We start from the raw sequence: 21,010 nt of genomic DNA on the forward strand, positions 1-21,010 counted from the left end.
TGCTCCCGACATGCAGGGTCAGAAAATAAAATCCAGAGCCAGGAGGAAAGGCCTGGAGTTGCTTCTGACACTGCCCTAGAGCCTGGGCCTCTGGACATCAGCTTCAAGATGTCAAGCCCAAGCACTGCCCCCGCTGCATCCTCCTCCCTCCTAGAGGCTGGAGGTGACCCTGGAGGATGCTGTAGGGGGCCTTTCTCACTCACTGCAGTGAAACTGTAACCCTGAGGGACACGGCTAGGCTGGGGACCTGGGACCAGGACGCCCCCCAGGTCGGTCGCAAGTCTCTGGGCCCCGTGGGACACAGAAACGAGGTGTGCGGTTCGGAAAAGGGGGGGGCAGCTGAGGCCACTGCTGCCAGTGGCCACGCCGTCAGGTGTTTCAACAGCGCGGGGGTTCCTGGTCGGCTGTGCGGCAGAATGTTTACAGCCCTGCTTCACTGGTGTGATCGTCAACTCCTCAAAGACGGGGACGCTGTGTTCCGCTGGCTCAGCTCAGCCTGGCACAGAACAAGTGCCCGTTACAGGCCAGCTACTAGTCACACACGACTGTACCCTGGTGCCCAGCCCTGGGCTGCGCACAGCAGTCAAGTCTCGTCGCCCTCTCTGGGACAAGCGCTCATTTCCCAGATGGAGTGACGTGTCAGCCCCTGGACTGAACAGCCTGCTCGTGGCGGAACCTGGGAGATGCTTTGACAGTCAGGGTTCCCCAGACTGCAGCCCGAGTCAAACGATTCCCCAGACCTCCCTTCACCAGCCAGAGTGTGCCCCTCCTGCAAACAAGCCCAAACCCCCAAACTCGCCTCCTAGATGTCCCAGAATCATTTAGTCTCATGCCGAGCCATTTGTAAAACCTCCCGTCTAACTATTCTGTATCCCATTGGGGTTTCAGTTTTTTCTTTGACTTCTAAGCTGCAAGGACCTTCAGGGATGCCCTGGTCCAGGAAGAACCCGGAAACAAGATGTGAACACCCTTTTTCTTTCTTTAACAGAAGAGAACAGAACACAAGAGACTCTAAGAGAAAACCTCAGATCCCGCCACATATCACGAGGGTGAACACATCTCATGAAACTTTTGTCTCAGTTATTCACACACACAAGTGTGGGAGCTGCAAAGTCAAGCGCGTGTCTTCTGGCCAGTCGCAATCAGAAAGTTTGAACAACACCAATCCCGTTCTCGAATGTTGCCGGTAAGGAAACATATGCACAGAGAGGTAAAGCACATTGCCTGAGGTCACACAGCTGGTCAGTGGCAGTGCCTGGGCAGGACCTCAGTTTGCTCCTGTCTCCTGTTGCCATGCTCTGCTTGCTACAGGTCTCTGGGAAAAGGACTGCCAGAGAGCTCAGTGACCCCCGAGCCCCCCACCGAGCCCCCAGGCTGGAGTGGACTCCGTCAGCTGACCTGGGGCAGGGGTAGCTGGCAGGCATATGAACGGAGGATGGGCACAGAAGGCTGGAACTCCTGGCTGAGCTAGTTTCGACCACGCAGCTGAGAGTGACCTTGACTTTCAGCTCAAGAACTTTTTAACCATCATCGAATTGGAACAAAAACACGAATGGAGGCCACTTAGAGATGGATGTATGGCCCAAGAGGCTCTGCGGTAAGTCTCTCCCTGCGGAGGTGCAGGCCAGCAGAGGCGCCCCCTGCAGGTAAGATTCTGGGTCCCGAGCTGGGTCACTGCAGCCATTGCGGCCCTCATCTCCTTATGAAACAAGGGAGCCGTCCCCTCTGGGGGTGCCCCTGACTTTCCCTGTGGCTCCTTGGGGTGACCTGTGCTGGACTCAGAGAGGGGGGTGGTGAGGGGCAGAAAATAAGCCTCATTTTACACGTGGGAAAATCCAGGCTCAGAGAGGCCAGGAGACCAGAGCAAGGCCACAGAGCTAGCTGGTTGGACAGCCACACACCACTCTGACCCAGAGCCCCTGATTCCCTGGGCCTGCTTCTCACATCCACACAAGAGGCACCTGGACATCTTGTGAAAACGCAGAGTCAGTAGGCCTGGGGCGAGGCCTGAGGCTCTGCATTCCTGAGAAGCTTCCAGGTGATTCCGAAGCTGCTGGTCCACAGACTAGACTTCAACAGCAAAGCTCTACACTGTGTTGTCTAAAAGGATAAAGGGATTTTTTTTTTTTTTTTTTTTTTTTTTTTTGTGGTACGTGGGCCTCTCACTGTTGTGGCCTCTCCCGTTGCGGAGCACAGGCTCCGGACGCACAAGCTCAGCGGCCATGGCTCATGGGCCCAGCCGCTCCGTGGCATGTGGGATCTTCCCGGACCGGGGCATGAACCCGTGTCCCCTGCATCGGCAGGCAGACTCTCAACCACTGCGCCACCAGGGAAGCCCGGATAAAGGGATCTTTATACTTCACCTCCAACTCTCCACTTCAGCCAGGCAAATCCTCCAAGGCTCACAGACATACTTATTTAAAATAGTAATAAATGTTATTATTTTAACGTTCATCGAATACTTACTAAGTGCCCACACTGTTCTAAATGCTGACATGTAATCCTCACAGGTCTATGAGACGGGTATTACCGTCCCTATCTTACACATAAGGAAGCTGCAACTCAGAGAGGTTAAGTAACTTGGCCTAAGTCACACAGCTAGTAGGCAGCAGAACCAAGATTCGGACTCAGCTCTGACTCACAGCTTACTCAGCTAAAGGCTCTATAGCGTATACCCTCAACACCTCTCTCTCCCAGCCCTGGGAGCCTCGGCCCAGAATGCTCTGAACACTCCTCTAGCCCGACCGTGTTCCCTCCAGCAGCACACGGCCATGATTTCTCATAATTCAGGGTCCTAAAGGTCCTCTTCTAGACCTGTGTATACCCAGTGGGCCTCAGCAAGTTATTTTAGAGTTGCTGGGGAGAAGGCATGAGATGAAAGGGAGCTCAGGGTGGTGCGTGGACAGCAGTCCGCACACGTAGTGCTCTCTCTCTAAATTAGGGGCTTGTGTGCTTTCTTGCGGTCTCTGTTGGAATCGCTGAGGATTCCTATGGAACATGAGCACATCTCCGGGTGGGACAAGGCGCCCGGGAAGGACCTCCCCAGGGTGCTCCTGAGCTCGCCCCCCAGCCTGCGTTCTGGCCAAGGCTTCAGGACGGTAAGCTGTCCTGAGTTACCCTGTGGGTCATAAAATCGAGTTCCTCGCTGCAATGTTCGTTGATGAGTGTGGACAAGCACAGAGCCCCGCTGGCACACTCGTCCCCACAGGCCAAGGGACCCCCCACCTGGCGGGCCCGCACCTGCGGCGCCCGGGGCCTGGCCAGCTCGGGCTTGGCTCCCCAACCAGCTTCTTCAGGTCCCAAGCACAGTGCCTGGGGCAGCGTCCTCCAGTACAGGAGGAGTTCTAGAAAGCACTAAATATCTGTAGAGACCCCGGGGCCAAGAGGGCAGCAGGAGAAACTTAAGACCATGACGGGAGTGAGAGGGCAGGAGGGCCGGGGGCTGGTCCAGAGATGGGGGTAAGTCCCATAGGCCGGGGCCTTACTGCCCCGAGGCAGACACAGTGGTTTCTAATGCGTCTCGGGCACCAGACCATCTTGCTCTGAGTCGTGGCTCTGCCGCGTATACACTGTGTGTTCTGGGGGCGTGGTACTTACCCTTTCAGTGCCTCGATTTCCCCATCGGTAAATTGTGGCTAATGATAAATATCCATATGGGCTGTGTAGGAATTTAGGATAGTGCCTAGGACATGGTGAGGGCCTAATAAATGTGAGCGAGGGCTTAGAAATAGATATCCGGGGACAGCCACAGGCCCGGCCCCTGCTCTGGCGGATGGCCATAAGGCGGCATCACCGAATATAAGACAGAAGAGGTGTGTCTGGTTTGCACGCGTCTGTACAGAGGGCGGCTGAGACTGGTACCCACTTTTTCAGGGCGCACTCCAGCTCGTTCTTCTCCTCGTGGGCTTCTAGGAGCTGCGAGAAGATTCTGGTCAGAAAATCCTCAAAGTTGGACAGTAAGTGAGGCTCATCCTTCTTCAGCTGCAGCCAGAGTTGCTTGACGTCATTTTCACTGTGAGAGAAAAAGGAGCATTAGGGTGGGAGCGTGGACATGAGGCTTCACGGGACACACGGAGGTCCCAAGTGTGACACCAACGGCCAGAACATCATTAGCTTCGTCAGTGCAGGAACAGCAGTGGCTGACATTTATTGAGCGCTTGCCGCATGCTGGCTGCTTTATGCACGTTTGCTCACTCGACCTTCCAGTGAGGCAGGTGCTGCTAACACCCCCGTTTACGGGGGAGGGGACGGACGAAGAGGGGTGAGGTGAGCGGTCTCAGATCCCTCAGCTGGGAAGTGATGAAGCCAGGAGTCATGCTGGCTTCCTAATGGCCACACTCAACAGCTTTGCTTTCTGTCTCCCGTGATGAGCTGGCGGTGCTGAGCACACAGACCCGCGGGCCAGGAGCATCTCCAAATGCCAGGAGGCAGCGGGGAGGACAGGAGCCCAGCGCGTGTGAGGACAGGCGCCGTGGAGCTGAAGCAGCGAGCCTGTCGCCCCAGGAAGGATGCGCCTCACAGCTGAGAGCGAAGGACGTGGCATCTGATGGATGGCAGGAAGCAGTTGTCACCGCGGGGAGCGGAAGGGAAGCTGCAGCAGCCCACTGGGGCCTGGAGGCAGCGGGGCGTGATGACAGGAGAGAGTAAGGGAAGGAGCCAGCCTGAGAGATGTGCGTGCACACACGGACAGACGGGAGGAGAGGCGGGGGGCCGGAGGCCGGCAGAGAGGCACAGACACAGAGTGGCGTGCCGAGAACCGCTCCCTCCCCAACGGGCACGCTGGCGGTCAGCAGAGGAGACACACGGGTCACGGTCAAGGTGACGGGGTGGGGGCGGCGGGAGGCGGCACACCCATGGACCTGCTCTGTCTCTGGAGAGACTCAAGAGTCTACAGCCAGTGATCAAACAGACAGCCAGAGGGTGATCTGATTTCATTAAAGTCTAAAACCACTTGGATCTGAAGGTAGCTACAACTAGGGACCCTCAGGATAAAGAATAAAATCCCTTGTGCTGGGTAACAAGCACTATATCTGAGAAATTTCACTCAAAAGTGATACTTGATAGTGCCATGTTAGCAATGTGCCTGGGGTGTAAATGTTACTCTCTGCGCCCAGCAGAGAAGAGGCCCACCGAGAAATGAACCTGCTTCTGGTCAGTTATCTGATCATCTATCCAATCATCCCTCCTTCCCTCTTTCCTTCCCTTGCTCCATTCCATCCAAGCATCCACCAACTCATCTAGACCATCCATCCATCCACCATCCATCCTCCCATCCATCCAACCATCCATCCAACCATCCATCCACCCACCCACCCAACCATCCATCCATCCACCATCCATCCAACCATCCATCCATTCATCCACCCACCCACCCACCCATCCACCCTCTCATCCATCCAACCATCCATCCATCCATCCACCCATCCATCCATCAATCCATCCACCCATCCATCCATCCACCCACTCAACCATCCATCCATCCACCATCCATCCATCCAACCATCCATCCATCCACCCACTCAACCATCCATCCATCCTCCCATCCATCCAACCATCCATCCATTCATCCACCCACCCACCCACCCATCCACCCTCCCATCCATCCAAACAACCATCCATCCATCCAACCATCCATCCATCCATCCATCCATCCATCCACCATCCATCCTCCCATCCATCCATCCATCCTCCCATCCATCCACCCAACAAGTATTTATTATTTGTTGAAAACCTAGCACTGATCTGGATGACATGAGAGATCTAGGAAACGAGAGAAGGGGAGGTAAGGAGCCTCCCGTTTCCCAGAATAATTTCCATTTTCCCCCCATACAGAACATGCTGTGGCTGTCGCTCTATTGGGCTGTAGATACAATGGGGATTGCACAAAGGGTTCAGAGATAAGGGGTCTCTGGGAGATACCACGATGACTTTCCATCACTGTGGCAGGTTGCCCCTCATAAGGTAAATGCATTATAAGATCAAGATGCACCTTGCTGGCCGAGGTCTGTCTGCTCCCATCCCCTGGGTTCCTGCTGGAGCCTGGCAGAGAACCATTAGGGTGAGAGCCTCCAGTGAGATTTGCAGACCTACCTGACGCTCTTCCAAAGCTACCTGAACATCCTAGTCGTGGCCACATCACCTCCTGCCAGACTTCTGGAGAAGGGATAAGTCTCTCAATGCTGGATGAAAAATAAACCAAGGCCGATTAGCTGCCAAATCACTCAGCCAGTCGAAGCACCGAGAAAAGCCGGGAGCCCAGGTGTTCTGTCTACCACTCTTGGACAAAGCCAAGGCCGCTCTCTTGGAAGAATACAGGGGTGCAGGGTGAGAAAGGGTTCTGGGTGGTCAGTCCATCCATCTCCCTGCTTCCAGAACAGTACACAAACCATCTTGGTCGGTGAGACCTTTAAAGACCTCTGAAGTTTTCCAGCCTCGTCTGTTTCCTCATCTGGGGTCCTACAGTCTGGACCATTTTCCCTCACACTGCAGCAAAAGCCCACTTCCTTCTTGTTTAACTTCAAGGAAGATGACAATGGCTGGGCACCATCTTCTGTGTGTCGGTTTTTATCGACCACTCTTGGAACCTTCCCCAGAGCCTTCTCTTCTCCAGGAGCTCTCGTGTTGGCTCGGCCCTGCGTGGGCCTTTGACTGACGCCCTCAGAGAAACCTCTGGTGAGCTCTGATTTGAGAGCCCTGCAGGAGGGTGGCGACTTAGAAGTGATGGGTGGGCAGAGAGACACCTCTCTTTCATGACAGTCCCTTGGCTCGCCCACACTGCCCTCTCCTGCCCCCTCCTCCAGGACGAGCCTTCACGGGGTCGTGGGCATGGTCACTGGGCTCTGGCCTCTTGTCCTTGGAGAAGTGGAGCTACTGTCCCCTCTGGCTTGCCCAGGCTTCTGCCAGCCTGTCTCAACTCTGCCACAACCTAAAAGATGCTGGGAGCTACACATACTTTCTTGGCCTGCATGTTGTGTGAAGGCCCCTCTCTCTTGCTTCCCCTTTATCATTTTCCTCCTCAGTCTTCTTCTTCCCAAGCTCCAGACACATCAGCTCCAACCATCAGGCCATTCCCCCCTCACTCATGAAACACACACCCAACCCAAGACCTGGAGACCCCAACACAAAAAGGCAAAAGGTGATGGCAAAGGGGCAGAACTTATTCCATGTTTTTCGGGCGACCCTCTGGTTTCCACTAGCTACAACATCACTTGATTTCATTTCGTTTCATGGCAAAGGCCTGGGTTTACATCTATGTGTCTCTTTCTTACAAAACACTCTTTGCAAAAAAGAAAAAAAAATGGGGGTATTACGTTTGGTTTGAAGTTGCAGCCACCTAAAAGTTTCAGCTGAGTTACTGATCACCCAAGTGATGAGCTGGTAAAAACAGGTTCACCTCCCACCTCGGCTTCCAGAACAGGCTTGGTTCGGCTCAGGGATCTGACGCGCAAACGCTTCCGTGTAAGGTGGCTTTGGCAGGAGCACAGCACGTGGGACGCACTGCGGCCCCAGAGACCCAGCGGCGGTGGAGATGCTGGTGAGCTGATGGTGACAGGAAGCCTTAGGCAGGACACACCGAAACCCTCAAGGGTTTCAATCCTTGCACAGCCCTCTGATGGGCGGGCCGCCCTCAGGGAGCAAGGCCAAGCCAAGGACTGTACTGATTGTGGACAGCAGGGGTGTGAGGAAGGAGTGTGGGAGATCAGGGGATAGGAGTGTTTCCCGTGAAAATAATGTAAAAGCAGAGGCAGAGCCCTAGACCCTGACGCAGACAGGTCATGGCCAAGGGCAGGCTGCATGGGGCCAGTGGCCTCGCTGGAAGCAGGGACACAGGGCTTGGCTGAGGGCTTAATAGGCGTTAAGTTTGGACAGAACAGATAGGAAGGTTGCCCCTAGGCTGGGCTCCATCCCCCAGATCAGAGTCGCCACTTACTCTTCCAAAACCTTTTGGGCTCCAAGCCTGTCCATTAGCATCTGGAACTGGGCTTCCTCATCTTCGTCCATGTCACCCAGATCCTCATCCCCTCTGGTCTGATACACCTTCTCTTCCTGGAGCTGGGCCGGGTGCTCACCAGTATCTTCCTCACTTGGCTTATTCTGGCCGAAGAAGAAGTGACCTGGGGGATGCATGGGCACAAGGATCTGGATTAGGCAACACTCGCCCAGGAAGACCTTTGCTTCCTCAGTTGCCAGGAATCGATTGAGGTCCAGCTGAGAGGAGAAAAGGGGAGGCCAGACTCCCTGTAGCAAACATCCTTGGATGCCATGCTCTGGATTTTATGTCTTTCCTACTTGGATGAGATTCTGCCAGAGATGCTAGAATCTGGGAAAGGCAGAGCGCATGGCAGGTACTACGGCACCTTTGCGGTTCTTAATCTTTTAAAGGCTGGCTTAGCATCATCTCTTCATTGATTTCTTCTCTAAACAAGACCTTTCCCCCATCGCACTCAAGCAGCCTGCCTGCCTATGCTCTGGGTCATCCTGGCCATCAGCATCACTGCGCTTCACGTTTACAAGTCAATTATAGATTCCTGAAGGTCAGGAAAGGCATCAGACACTTCCAAGCGAATACCTGGCACCTTGAAGGGGGCAGATGTATGGTGATTTATCTGACCCATATTTGTTCTAATCAATATCTGATCAGTATTGGATCTGATGGTGTATCTGTTTTTCTTTTTATAATCTTGTTCATGCATCTCAGTTGTTTTTCCTCCTGGTCACCTTGAGAACGACTGGTCTATTCAAACCCTTTACAAATTCCTCTGAAAGCTGTTGCCCCTCAACCTGGAGGACTCAGCCACACTCAGGTTGAAACGAGCCGTACAAGCCTCCCACTCTGTTGTCCACTGGTATCTCGGCAGAAACGGACAGGCTGGAAATCCCATCTCAGCCCCCTCTCTTAAACTGAGCTTTCTGCCAGAGCTTCTCTGCTCGTTCCCTGCCATTTTCCAGTAGGAGGGGACCTGGCGGTGACAGCGTGGTGGGCACTGAGGGGGCAGTGGTGTGAGCAGCGGAGGTGGACACGTGAAAAGAGACCAAATGACCCACAGCCTGTAAACTTCAGGAGGCAAGAAAGCTTGTGCTTCATGGACCCTCAGAGCTGGTGGGGCAGGGATGCCCCTTACATGGCTTTAGGCCAACCCATACCCTGGGGCCCCAGCATCCACCAGAACTTACTAAATCCAGTGGTGAACTCCGCTGGGGTCAGAAAGCCATTGCCGTCAGCATCCAGGGCATCAAACACATCCTCCAGGTCCTCCAGGCTGAGGGGCAGCTCCTTATGCAGCCTCTGAAAACAATCCAGACCCCGCTGGTTAACACTGCTCATCACGGACGGCTGCCGAGGGGGGCAGCGCCTTCCGCTGCCCCACCCCCCAACAAAAGCCAGAAGCCAGATTCTGAAGCTTCACCACCCTTCTCCTCCTCCACCATCTCTTAGTTGCCTACTCATGTGGTAGGCAGCTTGCAGGATGATTTATAAGTAAATATGTGTACATTTATTACTATATTTATATATAATTTATTATATATATGTTTGCATTTAATTCTCATGACAGTTCTTTGAAGTGGGCATTACTATCCCCCTTTTATAGATGAAGCATGATGTTAAATGACCTGTCCATGCCAGTAAGTGACATGGCCAGGATCAAATCCAGGTCTGACTTCAAAGCTGGCACTTTCACAGCTGTAAAGGACCAGAACTGCATGGGACTGAATCCCGTTTAGGATAATACCTGCACAACACGATGCGGTCAAGGTCAATGGGATAATGAATGTAAAGAATATTGCACAGGGCTTCCCTGGTGGCGCAGTGGTTGAGAGTCTGCCTGCCGATGCAGGGGACACGGGCTCCTGCCCCGGTCCGGGAAGATCCCACATGTCGCAGAGCGGCTGGGCCCGTGAGCCATGGCCGCTGAGCCTGCGCGTCCGGAGCCTGTGCTCCGCAACGGGAGAGGCCACAACAGTGAAAGGTCCGCGCACCGCAAAAAAAAAAAAAGTATGAGGGAGGTAGAGAAAGAAAGGGGGGAGCAGAAGGTCCCCGCCAAGGCCGCCGACCCCCCAAGGTCACTCAGTGAGTGAACGGCACAGCCGGGTTTCCCTCTGGTTGCACCTGCTCTGCCCAAGCCCCTCCCCCTGTCCCCCTGTTGCCATGCAGGTGTGGGTCACACTCTCAGCAGCCTTCCCTGATGGAGGCCACTCATGTCCCAGGGCTGCAGTTTCTGTGGACACACACTATCGTCCTTTAGCTCTGAAAGGAAGCTGGACAAAGCCACTGGGTGACACACACCCATCATACCAGCCTGCCCCCCACTCCTACTCCCTGCTGGCTCTCAACTACTTCCTGAAAAGACATGAACTGCCACTGCCTTAAGAGTATTTGTGTTGGACTTCCCTGGCGGTTCAGTGGTTAAGACTTTGCCTTCCAATGCACGGGGTGCAGGTTCGATCCCTGGTTGGGGAGCTAAGATCCCACATGCCTCGCGGCCAAAAAAACCAAAACATAAAAAAGAAGCAATATTGTAAAAAATTCAATAAACACTTTAAAAAAGGTCCACATCAAAAAAAATACCCTTAAAAAAAAGAGTATTTGTGTTGTAAAAGGGAACTGGCCGAGATGGGGTATGAGGTCACTGGACCTGAGTCCTGGGTGGCCCCAGACCACGCAGGGAGAGGAGGGCAGACACGGATGGCTGAGGAGCAAAGCGGCTGACCTGTGGATGCTTCCCTCTGGCTTCTGCCTGACGCACCGGTGGCCCCAGGCCAACGTTAACTTGCATCGTTGAAGCAAGTGCCCTCTTCTACCCTAATAATCAAAACCTCCCAATGAAGACTCCCCAAGGGAGTTCATTACAGCCCAGCTGACCCTCCCCCATCCTCATAGTTCCCCGAGGGATGACTGCACAAAACTGCCACTGTGGAAGTGACTGACGGCTGAAGACAAGGACCACGGGGCCACAGGAAGGAAGGTACACGCCTATCTGAACAGTCAAAAAAGAGCTGGCAGGTGTGAAAGCCCATAACCTAATTGGCGAGACACTCGGTTTGACCCTCAGGCACCCTTCTAGCTGATAAGCCATAACGATTAATTTGGCAGGTACTTGCATTAAGAGAGACGATGGGGCTTCCCTGGTGGCACAGTGGTTGAGAGTCCACCTGCCGATGCAGGGGACACGGGTTCGTGCCCAGGTCTGGGAGGATCCCACATGCCGCGGAGCGGCTGGGCCTGTGAGCCATGGCCGCTGAGCCTGCGCGTCCGGAGCCTGTGCTCCACAACGGGAGAGGCCACAACAGTGAGAGGCCCGCGTACCGCAAAAAAAAAAAAAAAAAAAGAGAGAGACGATGATGCATTACAATGTGGGGAGACAGGATGCTGTGGGAGGCGTTTAGAATCACTGAATTACACAGGAATGAGGATTTTAAAAAGGAAGGTAAGAGAGAGTGTGCGCAAGGATTCCAGAAGTGCATCTGCTGAGCAAACCGCAGAATCTCTGTCTTATCAACAATCCATAAACCAGCTGTCTCAAAGCCAAAGGCAGAGAATGCAGGGCGAGGATGGAGTCAAGTTTGCAAGCAGGAAGTTCATTAGCTCCATTTGAAGCTAAAGGCATCACATTGGAGGTAGGGTGAAAACCCAAGATTCAAGTCCTTTCCTTGGGATAATCCTGCCCCCTTCCCTACCCTCCGCCTGAATGTGATCTCTAAAATGTGGTCTCTCACACTGTGCTGGACCCAGAAAGGGGCTGAAGGGAATTGCAGAGTCAGTGGGACCCTCAACTTGCCTCTTGCCCAAAATATCCACACGTGGGCACCCTTACTCTTGTTAGCATCACCCAGGAAAAGCTAGGTCACACCCCGCCTCAGGTGTCATCCCTGAATCCAACAACACTTCTGACCCCAAGTCCTTCCCATGCTCTAATCCTATTCCTTGTCTCTGTCTCAAACCAGCTTCCTCCTCTTGCTGTCACTGAAGCTAAGGAGGGCAATGTGACATTCTCCAAGTCATCCTCCCTCTTCACGTCCTGCCAAAGTAGTACCGAGGGCTTCTCCAGCCTTCTCTGCAAACTGCACATGCCTGATGCCTCAACCTCTCTTTATTGGCCCTACCTGAAAAATCCTTTAGTTTTAATAACCATAATTACCTCTTACTTATCTTTCTTCTCTGGCCCTGCAGAGCCATGTAAAACCAACTTATTCTGCTCTTGTTGCCTGGGTACCTAGTACTGTCTACATTTTTAACTAAAGGAGCCAAGCCAGGTGGAGAGGGACGCGATGATTCATTCCACGGTGCTGATAACCCGCAAAGCTCTGAGATTTCCCTAAAGTCACAGTGGAGGCCAGGCTGGGATAAAGAAGCAATTTCCCCTTCAGGGCTTCCGCTGTCAGCTAAGGGTTCTCCATGCATCCATGCATCCTTAATTCCTTTCTCTCATTGCTATCCCACCCCTGCCACCAAAAGTCTGCCCGGCCAGCACCAGCCATGCCAGCCTTCCAGAATCCCGCTTCACGGGTGGATCCTGTCTCCCACTCCCACCTGGAAGAGCAGGTGGTGGGGGAGGGAGTCGGGGAGAAGGCCGGCTTGCCCTCCTCACTTTGCCCACGGCCCAACCAGTGGCTCTTTATGATTCCACACTCCCTCCAACCGTGGCCTCCCTCCGCCGCCTTCCAGTTCACTCTAAATTCCTGCTTCCTCTGAACTCTGAATTCCTGCATCACTTCCTCAGGAAGCCTCTGCAGCCCCCAGCTTAGACCAGCGATCCAGACCCCCCCCCCAGACACATTTCTTTCGTTCATAAGTCTCACCTCACTTTGTACTTTACATACTGATGGATGCGATTAGTGGATGAATGTCTGCTCCTTCAGTGGCCTGGAAGCTCTGGGAAGAGGGACCCCATTCATTTTTGTTCACTGTCATGGCCCCAGGATCTAGCCCAATGCTGACAACCAGGCGGTATTTAGATACTTGTTGAACAAGTGAATCAGTAAATGAGTGACTACGAGTGCTAGCAGGCGGTCCTGAACTCCTGTCCACGGAGCACTGGTCTAGACCCCATCTACTCTAGATCCTGACCAGCCCCCATCCCCCACCCAGGGGTGCTCGGCCAGGTCTTATAAACTGGGGCGTGGAACAGGAAACAGTCCTGCAGGAGCCATGCTGAGGGCGCAGGCTCCCAGAGCCAGGGGAAAACGCTGTCTCCCGCTACACCCCAGCCGGACCCTCTACCTTCCTGGTCACCAGCCCGCAACATGCCTCGTGCAGCTTAAAGCCAAGGGTTGCACAGCTTCAACTGCATCTAAGGGAAATGCTCATTAAAGAGAAAACCAGGAGATCTACCTTTACAGCCAGATTAATCTCTCCCTCTTTCCAGGCTCCCAAAGCCTCCTGTTCAGACCCTTCTCCCAGCACCAACCACTCTCCTCCCTGCGGTAGAGCCCAGATGCACCAGACATCTTCAGGCTGGGACTGTGAGGTCCAGAGGTGGGATCTACCTTGATTCCGCCTGGTGCCTTGATGTGCTTGGTTCAGGCTGACGGCTGGGTGCAGACGGGAGTCTCAACCTCTGTGCTATTGACATCTCGGGATGAAGAATTCTTTGTTGGAGAGGGAGGTGGGGGAGGAGCTCTCCCATGCTTTACAGGACATTTAGCAGCATCTCCGGACATTACTTAGTAGATGCCCGTAGCCTCTTCCTCTCCAGTCATTCCAATCAAGAATGTCCCTAGACATTGCCAAATGTCCTCTAAGAAGCCAAACTGCCCTCGTTCACATAGACTGGACACAACCAAGAGCAGCACCAGCTAGAGATGAATGGAAGGGACCCTCTCCAGCAGAAAAGCCCCTTCTTGATCTCTGAGGCAGACAGATGACTTGCACTTGACCTCCCAGTATGACAGAGCAGCCACTGCAGAAACAGTATAGGATACCTCAAAATATTAAAAATAGAATTGCCATATGATCCAGCAATCCCACTTTGGGGTATATACCCCAAAGAACTGAAAGCAGGGACTCAAAGAGCATTTGTACGTTCCTCTCCATAGCAACGTGATGGGCACTTGGGGCAACCCAAGTGCCCATCAACAGCCAAATGGATAAACAAAATGCGGTAAATAGATAAAATGGAATCTTATCCAGCCCTAAAAAGAGAGGAAATTCTGACACGTGCCACCATGTGGAATCTTGAAGACATTTTGCTAAGTGAAATAAGGCAGTCACCAAAGGACGGATACTGTATGATTCTACTTACACGAGGTCCCAGAGGAGCCATATCCATAGAGACAGAAAGTAGGATGGTGGTCCTGGGGGGTGGGGAGTTAGTGTTTAATGGGGAGAGAGTTTCTATTTTGCAAAATAAGGAGAGTTCTGGTGAGGGTTACACAACAATGTGAATGTATTGAAAAGCACTGAAATATCACTTAAAAATGGTTCAGATGGGGAATTTTGTTACGTGTATTTTACCACAATTTAGAAACACAATTTAGAGTGGAGGACACTAGGAATTGTGTTAAGACTTGGGGTATAAGTCCCCCCACCCCCAATGGCACACACACACACACACACACACACACACAGTGAGCATTTATGGAGAGATTTCCAGGTCCCAGCTCAGGGCTAAGTGCTCTCCATGTACACACACGCCTGATTCTCTTCTAACGCTGGGAGTTAGTTATAAATAATTCACAGATGAGGGGCTACAGCTTAGAGGGCTTAAGCGACTTACACAAATTCCCATTGCTAGTAAGTGGCATATTCAGGATTAAAACTCAGGGCAAAATGTACCACAAAATTCTTTAAGAGTCTCTTTGTTAACCTAGATCAGGAGTCAACCAGCGTCCCCTGTAAAGGCCAGATCATGCGTGTTTGAGGCTTTGCAGGCCTTTGTCGCAGCTTCCCAAGTCCGTGTTGTAACTTGGAATCTGCCGCGGATGGTATGAGAAGGAGAGAGCCCGGCTGTGCTCCAATTTCACGGCACTCACAGGAACAGCGAGAGAGACAGGTTCGGCTGGCTGGCCAAGTCCTAGATGCTTCTTTACAGTTTGGCTAATCCAGGAATTCCACGCAGTGTTGCAGGGTGGGTACTTGGCATTGGTCATAGCCATTACAGTCCTCTAAGAAATCAGGGAAACAGGGTTTATGAGGCTGCTGGTGTCTTCAGAGATCTCCTGCCCGACCTGTCCCCACCTCCCTCTCCCAGCTGGAGGGGTCCCTTCACGCCCTCTCCAGCCTGGTCCTCCCGTGTCCCTCTGCCTCTCACTAGGGACCCTCCGGCTCACGACTCTGGTTCTCTAGGGGACCCCTCCCTGCAAAGCAACCTTCACCCCAGTTCTGCCTGGAATGATCTCCATGGGACACACAGAGGGGTTCATTGTGGAGGAGGCAGTGAGGGCTGGGGGACCACGGGTGGAGCTGAAGGCCCTCCAACCCCTGCCTAAACTCTGCGCTCACAGGTCAATATCATCCATCTCGCGTCCCGTAGCGGGAGCTCAGGGCGGCTTGCATCCTGGCCTCGGCCCTGGGGACCTGCTCCTTTCCGTCTGTGGTCCTGCTCTTTCAGGGTGTCAGCAGCTCACGGCTGCTGCTGTCCGATCACCTCTCGGATGCCTGGGTTTCCCCACCTCTCGGGTGGCTGGGAGCCTGTCTCACCCGCTGCAGGTGGCTTTCTTCCGTTACTCAGGAGAAAGAAGAATGGGAGCACCAGGGGAGCAGCCTTGCCCCTCCCCCTCCCTCGAAGGATGGCAACTGTGTGTGGGTTTTGTGCCAGCTCCCCTCCCCCGCCGGCCCCTCCTGCCCAGGCGCCCCACCCTGCCCCAGCCACTCTCCGCCTTAACAGGCCTTTCCCGGCATCTGGATCTGGGTGGGCGTGCATGCTGTGAGCTCTTCTCCAGGTCCCGAGAGGCCGTGCTGGGAGCCGAGGGTGAGAAAGGGGGTGGTGACCAGGACCCAGGGGCCAGCCACCGGCCGCCGCGGTACGTGCCGGGTTGACAGCAGCAGGCAGATGTCCTCAGTCCTGCCAGGAGAACCAACCAGGGCGCGTGGGCCTCACAGGGAACCCAGGGTGGACAGCAAGAGGGTGACTTTCTTCCCCAATCTCCTTCCAGCCCATCCTCCTCCAGACAGGACCGTGAAAGCGGCAGAGAGGCGGCCCTTCGATGACACGTTTTGTTCTCTTGTGATATCATTCTCTCAGCTAGAAGAGCTGAACTTTTCAAATGCTTCGCTGTCCACAGGCACGCAGAAAGTTCAGGAAACTGCAGCCCGGCAGAGCGGAATGCCACAGACCCACCCAGCAGACTCGCTGGTGGGATGCCCCGCCCTCCTCCTGCTGTCTGGACCAGGGCTGAGGCCGGAGGGAACAAGGCTGCTGTGGTGTCTCTGGGATCTGATGCTTCTGACTTCATTCCGAGCCCAACGCAAATGATTTCTTGAACAATTGATACCTCAGAGTTTAAACTCTCCGTGCCTCTCCCGGGCTTCATTAAAGAGTGGGCTTTGGTGCAGGTTAATGGGGGTATATTTAGTGAGAGTGCTGAGTTGCACTGTGCATATGACCCACGGTTGACCCTCAATAAAAGAAAATTCCCTTTTCTTTCTTTCTAGAAGGAGAAGCACAAATGAAACATGCCATTAAAACCACTCCTGCAAGCACCATGGCTACAGGCCTGTGAAGGACGACTATGAATTCCCAGGCTGGGGTTGTCAAGGTTTCCTCAAAACACACGTAGGCTGGACTTCTTGGTGGGGTGAGGCTTTGGGGATGAGTATCAGTGGCAGAAATTTACCAGGTGTCAATTGCTGAAAACTAGAGAGGCCCAGGCTCTCGTGGGCTAAGGTACCACTGTTCCCAGGTCTTTCCCCTCAAATCCTGAAGCATCTACTGGACGGGGGAGAGTCTGGGAGAAGCCAGAGTATTCCACCCCGTGGGGCTGGTGGGAGAAAGGCCTGCGGTGCTCCATCCAGGTCACAAGCCTCCAGGCCGCGAGGCTCACACAGCGAGGGGAGGTGGGACGGATACAAACGAGGGTCTGCATTTCATGGCCCAACTTCAGTGTACTCTGAGAAAACAGCCTTAAAAATGAAAACCTTCCCATCACGGGTCTTCTTCCCATTAGTGCAGCTGTGTGTCCCTCCCCAAAATGCCCCTGACGTACGAGTGATGGGAGGGTGGTGTGGACAGATGCTGTCAGAGCTCCAGTGCAGCCCGCGCTTCCTTTATTCTCGGGGTGAAATCATGACTGCAGCATGAGAGACTTAAGGAAGACACTGGGAAGGCACCAGACCAGGGGTGGGCAAACCACGCCCCGCCCTGTAAATGGGACCCAGTGCCTGTTTTTGTACAGCCAGAGAGCTAAGAATCGCTTTTACATTTTTAAATGATTGAAAACAGTATCAAAAGAAGATTTGGTGACACATGAAAATGACATACAACGTACATTTCAGTGTAGGTAAATAAAGTTGTTTGGGAACAGGTCACACTCTGCTGTTTCCACACTGCCTGTGGCTGCTAGTGCTGCTGTAACCAAGCAGGACCTTACGGGGCCTTCGCGGGACAGACGCCTCCCCATACCCTCTGCTTTAGGTCCTCTCTAGAGGGCCTAGATAATAGTATCTGATGCACATTTCGTGAGTTGTTTTACAGATGCTAAAACCACCACCAAACGGAAGACATTAACTACTTGATGACCACGAGCACACAGCCCCCCAGGCCTCCTGGAGCCTAAGGACTGATCATGTGAAGCCCTGTGACCCCGCCCTGATACCACCACCAACCAGAGAACCGTGCACGAGCTGATCATATACCCCGGGACTCCCCTCTCTCACCTGGCCTTTAAAAATGATTTGCTGAAAACCATTGAGGAGTTCGGGTGTTTTTTGTTTTTTTGGTTTTTTTTTTACTGTGGACCATTTTTGAAGTCTTTATTGAATTCGTTACAATACCGCTTCTGCTTTATGTGTTGGTTTCTTGGCCCTGAGGCATGCGGGATCTTAGCTCCCTGACCAGGGATCAAACCTGCACCCCCTGCATTGGAAGGTGAAGTCTTAACCACTGAACCGCCAGGGAAGTCTGAAGGAGTTCAGGTGTTTTGAGCACTAGCTGCCCCGGACTGCTTGCTTGGCGCCTGCAATAAACGCTGCCCTTTCTTTCACCACAATCTGGGGTCAGTAGATCGGCTTTGCTGTGCATGGGCAAACAGATCCAAGTTTGGTTCAGTAACACTGTGACAGAGCTGACTGAGAGTCATGGCACCTCATGGGAGTGGCTTGGGCACAGCTCGGAGCTGTGTTGTAAAGTAACAAGTCAGTGCCTCTCCACCTTTGTTCCAGAAGGTTCTTCTCCGTGTCTCACTTAAGTTTCTTATATGGCTGCCACCCTTTTCCACAATTCTGGGGAGTTACTGACTCAGAGAAAATAGCCCCCGAGTCTGACACCAAGTGAAGGCCAGAAAAAGAATGAACCCAGGAGATCTAGCTCCCAGGAGAGTTTAGGCCGATGCCTCCTTCCAGGACAGAGTTGACGGCAGCTTTTCTGTTAAAGACATCACCTCCCGTGGGGCAGGCCCCAGCCCAAGAAAGGGAGACCCATGCATTCCAGGTGGCATTCCAGGTGGGCAGGTGCAAGCCGGGACCCTCTTACCTGCATATCCTTCCTGGTGATGAAGCCCTTGCCCTCGGCGTCACAGGTCTGGAAGAACTCCTGTGCCTTCCTCAGCATGACCAGCTGTGCCGGTGCCAGTTCCTGGGTCCCCTCACATGGCAGGTTGTCCAGGGAGCCCAGGCAGGCCCCGCTCCCCTGGTGCCCCCAGCCAGGTCCCCGGGGTCTGGAGACCACTCTCCTGTCGGGCGTGGCCATCCAGATCTGTCAATTTCTTCGAGTCTTTTCAGAACCTGAAGGTGGAAGATGAGAGAGAGGAGTGAGCGTGGTAGGGATGGAGGAAGGCTGGAAGAGGATGAGAGGGGATGGGAGGGAAGCAGAGGACCGCTCACCAGTGCCTGTTTCTCTCTTCATCAGCACAAGCTCGGAACAAGGGGACACGTGCCCTGATCATGAACAGATCAGCCAGCCCATCAAAGAGAGCAGAGAAGAAGGGGGAAAGAAAAACAGACATTTCCAGCTTGAAAGGAGGAGGCCAGAGGATTTCTCCCAACCTAAATCAATGGCAAGAACACAGATGCTGATAGATCAGCTTCCATTTCTGGAGTGTTTACTTGGAGGCAGGCACCACACCGTGGTCTCTATATACATTTTCCCATTTCCTCGCCCTCTAATGGTGGATTTCAGTCATGGTGACCGGCAGTGGAGGAAGGTCTTTGGGGTTGGGTTCCTCCTCTATAGCCCTCAAAATAGAGTGCATAGCAATCCACTACTACTGACCAGCTGGGTGAGCGTAAGAGAGCCCCAAAGCCACTCTGGGCCTGGGAACGAGTAAACCTGATCTCTCCATTCTAGGTCTGACTTTCTCTGGCTCCCAGCTTCCCTGGCCCATGTCACAGGTGATGCATGGCATAAAAGAGGCAATCTCACAGTTCTAAAGAGGTCGGCTATGGGCACTAGAAGAGAGGCACCACCTCTTATTTGATTTTAGCCCCAGGTATCAGCCCAAAGATGGTATAAAGTAAGTGCTCATTGATTCTCTGTTGAATGAAGGAAGACGGCTCTTTCATAAATGCTTTGCAGGGATGCCTGAAGGCATTTGTGTTTCAGTCAGGAAGCTCTTTATATGGGATTTTCATCACATAAAGAATAAGTCCAGACTTCTGTTTCCAGAAAAGATGGAATAACAGGGACTGGATTTACCTTCCCAGTTGAAATAACCCAAAATCCAGATGATATATATATATATATATATATATATATATATATATATATATATATATATATATATATATATATATTTTTTTTTTTTTTTTAATGGTTTTCCAGACACTGGATATCAGGCAATGAAGGATAGTGACCAGCAGGGCTGGGACTAGGGTGAGTGGAGGGAGGCCCCTAAAGTATCAGATTAAGAGGCATTGAGTCTCAGGTCCTAACCCTGTACTCCCACTCTTGAGAGTATCTTCTTAAGGTGCAAGGAGAGGATTCCACTCTCGAAGCTGTGTATCTGAGAGTGACTAGCTTTTTAAATTTTGCTCCCAAAGGGCCCACACTTGCCTCCCTCTAGTCTAAGCCTTGTTCCTGAGAGATGGGAAACAAATGAAATATGCCCCATTATTGCCTAAAGAGTTTTCAGTTCATGGCACAGGAAGGGGAAACCCAGGTGGAGCCTGACAGACACCCTAAATTGAGGAAACCCAACTATATGCTGCCTAAAAGAAATGTACCTTAGCATAAAGACACAAATAGGGGACTTCCCTGATGGCACAGTGGTTAGGAATCCGCTTGCTTATGCAGGGGACACGGGTTCGAGCCCTGGTCTGGGAAGACCCCTCATGCTGTGGAACAACTAAGCCCGTGCACCACAACTATTGAGCCTGCACCCTAGAGCCCGTGAGCCACAAGCCCGTGCACCTAGAGCCCGTGCTCCGCAACAAGAGAAGCCACTTGAAATGAGAAGCCCGTGAACGACAACAAAGAGCAGCCCCCGCTCGCTGCAACTAGAGAAAGCCCATGCGCAGCAACGAAGACCCAACGCAGCCAAAGTAAATAAATAAATAAATAAATAAATAAATTTTTATTTTAAAAAAGACACAAATAGGTTAAAAGTAAAAGACTGAAAAAATATATAGCATGTTCACACTAGTCAAGGGAAAGCTGCATATTAATATGAGGCAAAATAGATTCTATAGAACAAAGAATATTAATGGAGATAAAGTCATTTCATAATGATAAAGAGGGCGATTCATCAATAGGATAAAACAATCTAAACACATATGCACCTAACAACAGGTGCAAAAAGCAAATGCATAAAACAAAAACTGATAGAACTTCAAGGAGAACTAGACAAATCCACAATCACATTCAGATTTCATTATCCCTCTATCAATAATTAATAAAACAAGAAGACAGAAATCAGTAAG

At 52.5% G+C, this 21,010-nt stretch overlaps 1 protein-coding gene across 1 annotated transcript in view; it reads right to left on the minus strand.

Moving 5' to 3' along the window:
* CRACR2A (calcium release activated channel regulator 2A) overlaps nucleotides 1-21,010 on the minus strand; it is a 109,340-nt gene that overhangs the window by 55,071 nt on the left and 33,259 nt on the right. The window contains exons 3-6 of the mRNA XM_060113714.1: nucleotides 18,627-18,877; nucleotides 9,175-9,286; nucleotides 7,931-8,114; nucleotides 3,866-4,012 (exon numbers count right to left, since the gene is read on the minus strand). Coding sequence (XP_059969697.1) covers nucleotides 3,866-4,012; nucleotides 7,931-8,114; nucleotides 9,175-9,286; nucleotides 18,627-18,842 — 659 coding nt within the window. The 5' untranslated portion in view covers nucleotides 18,843-18,877. The remainder of the gene's footprint in view (nucleotides 1-3,865; nucleotides 4,013-7,930; nucleotides 8,115-9,174; nucleotides 9,287-18,626; nucleotides 18,878-21,010) is intronic.

The sequence above is a fragment of the Mesoplodon densirostris genome, chromosome 11 (genome assembly GCF_025265405.1).
Source record: "Mesoplodon densirostris isolate mMesDen1 chromosome 11, mMesDen1 primary haplotype, whole genome shotgun sequence".
NCBI lineage: Eukaryota > Metazoa > Chordata > Mammalia > Artiodactyla > Ziphiidae > Mesoplodon > Mesoplodon densirostris.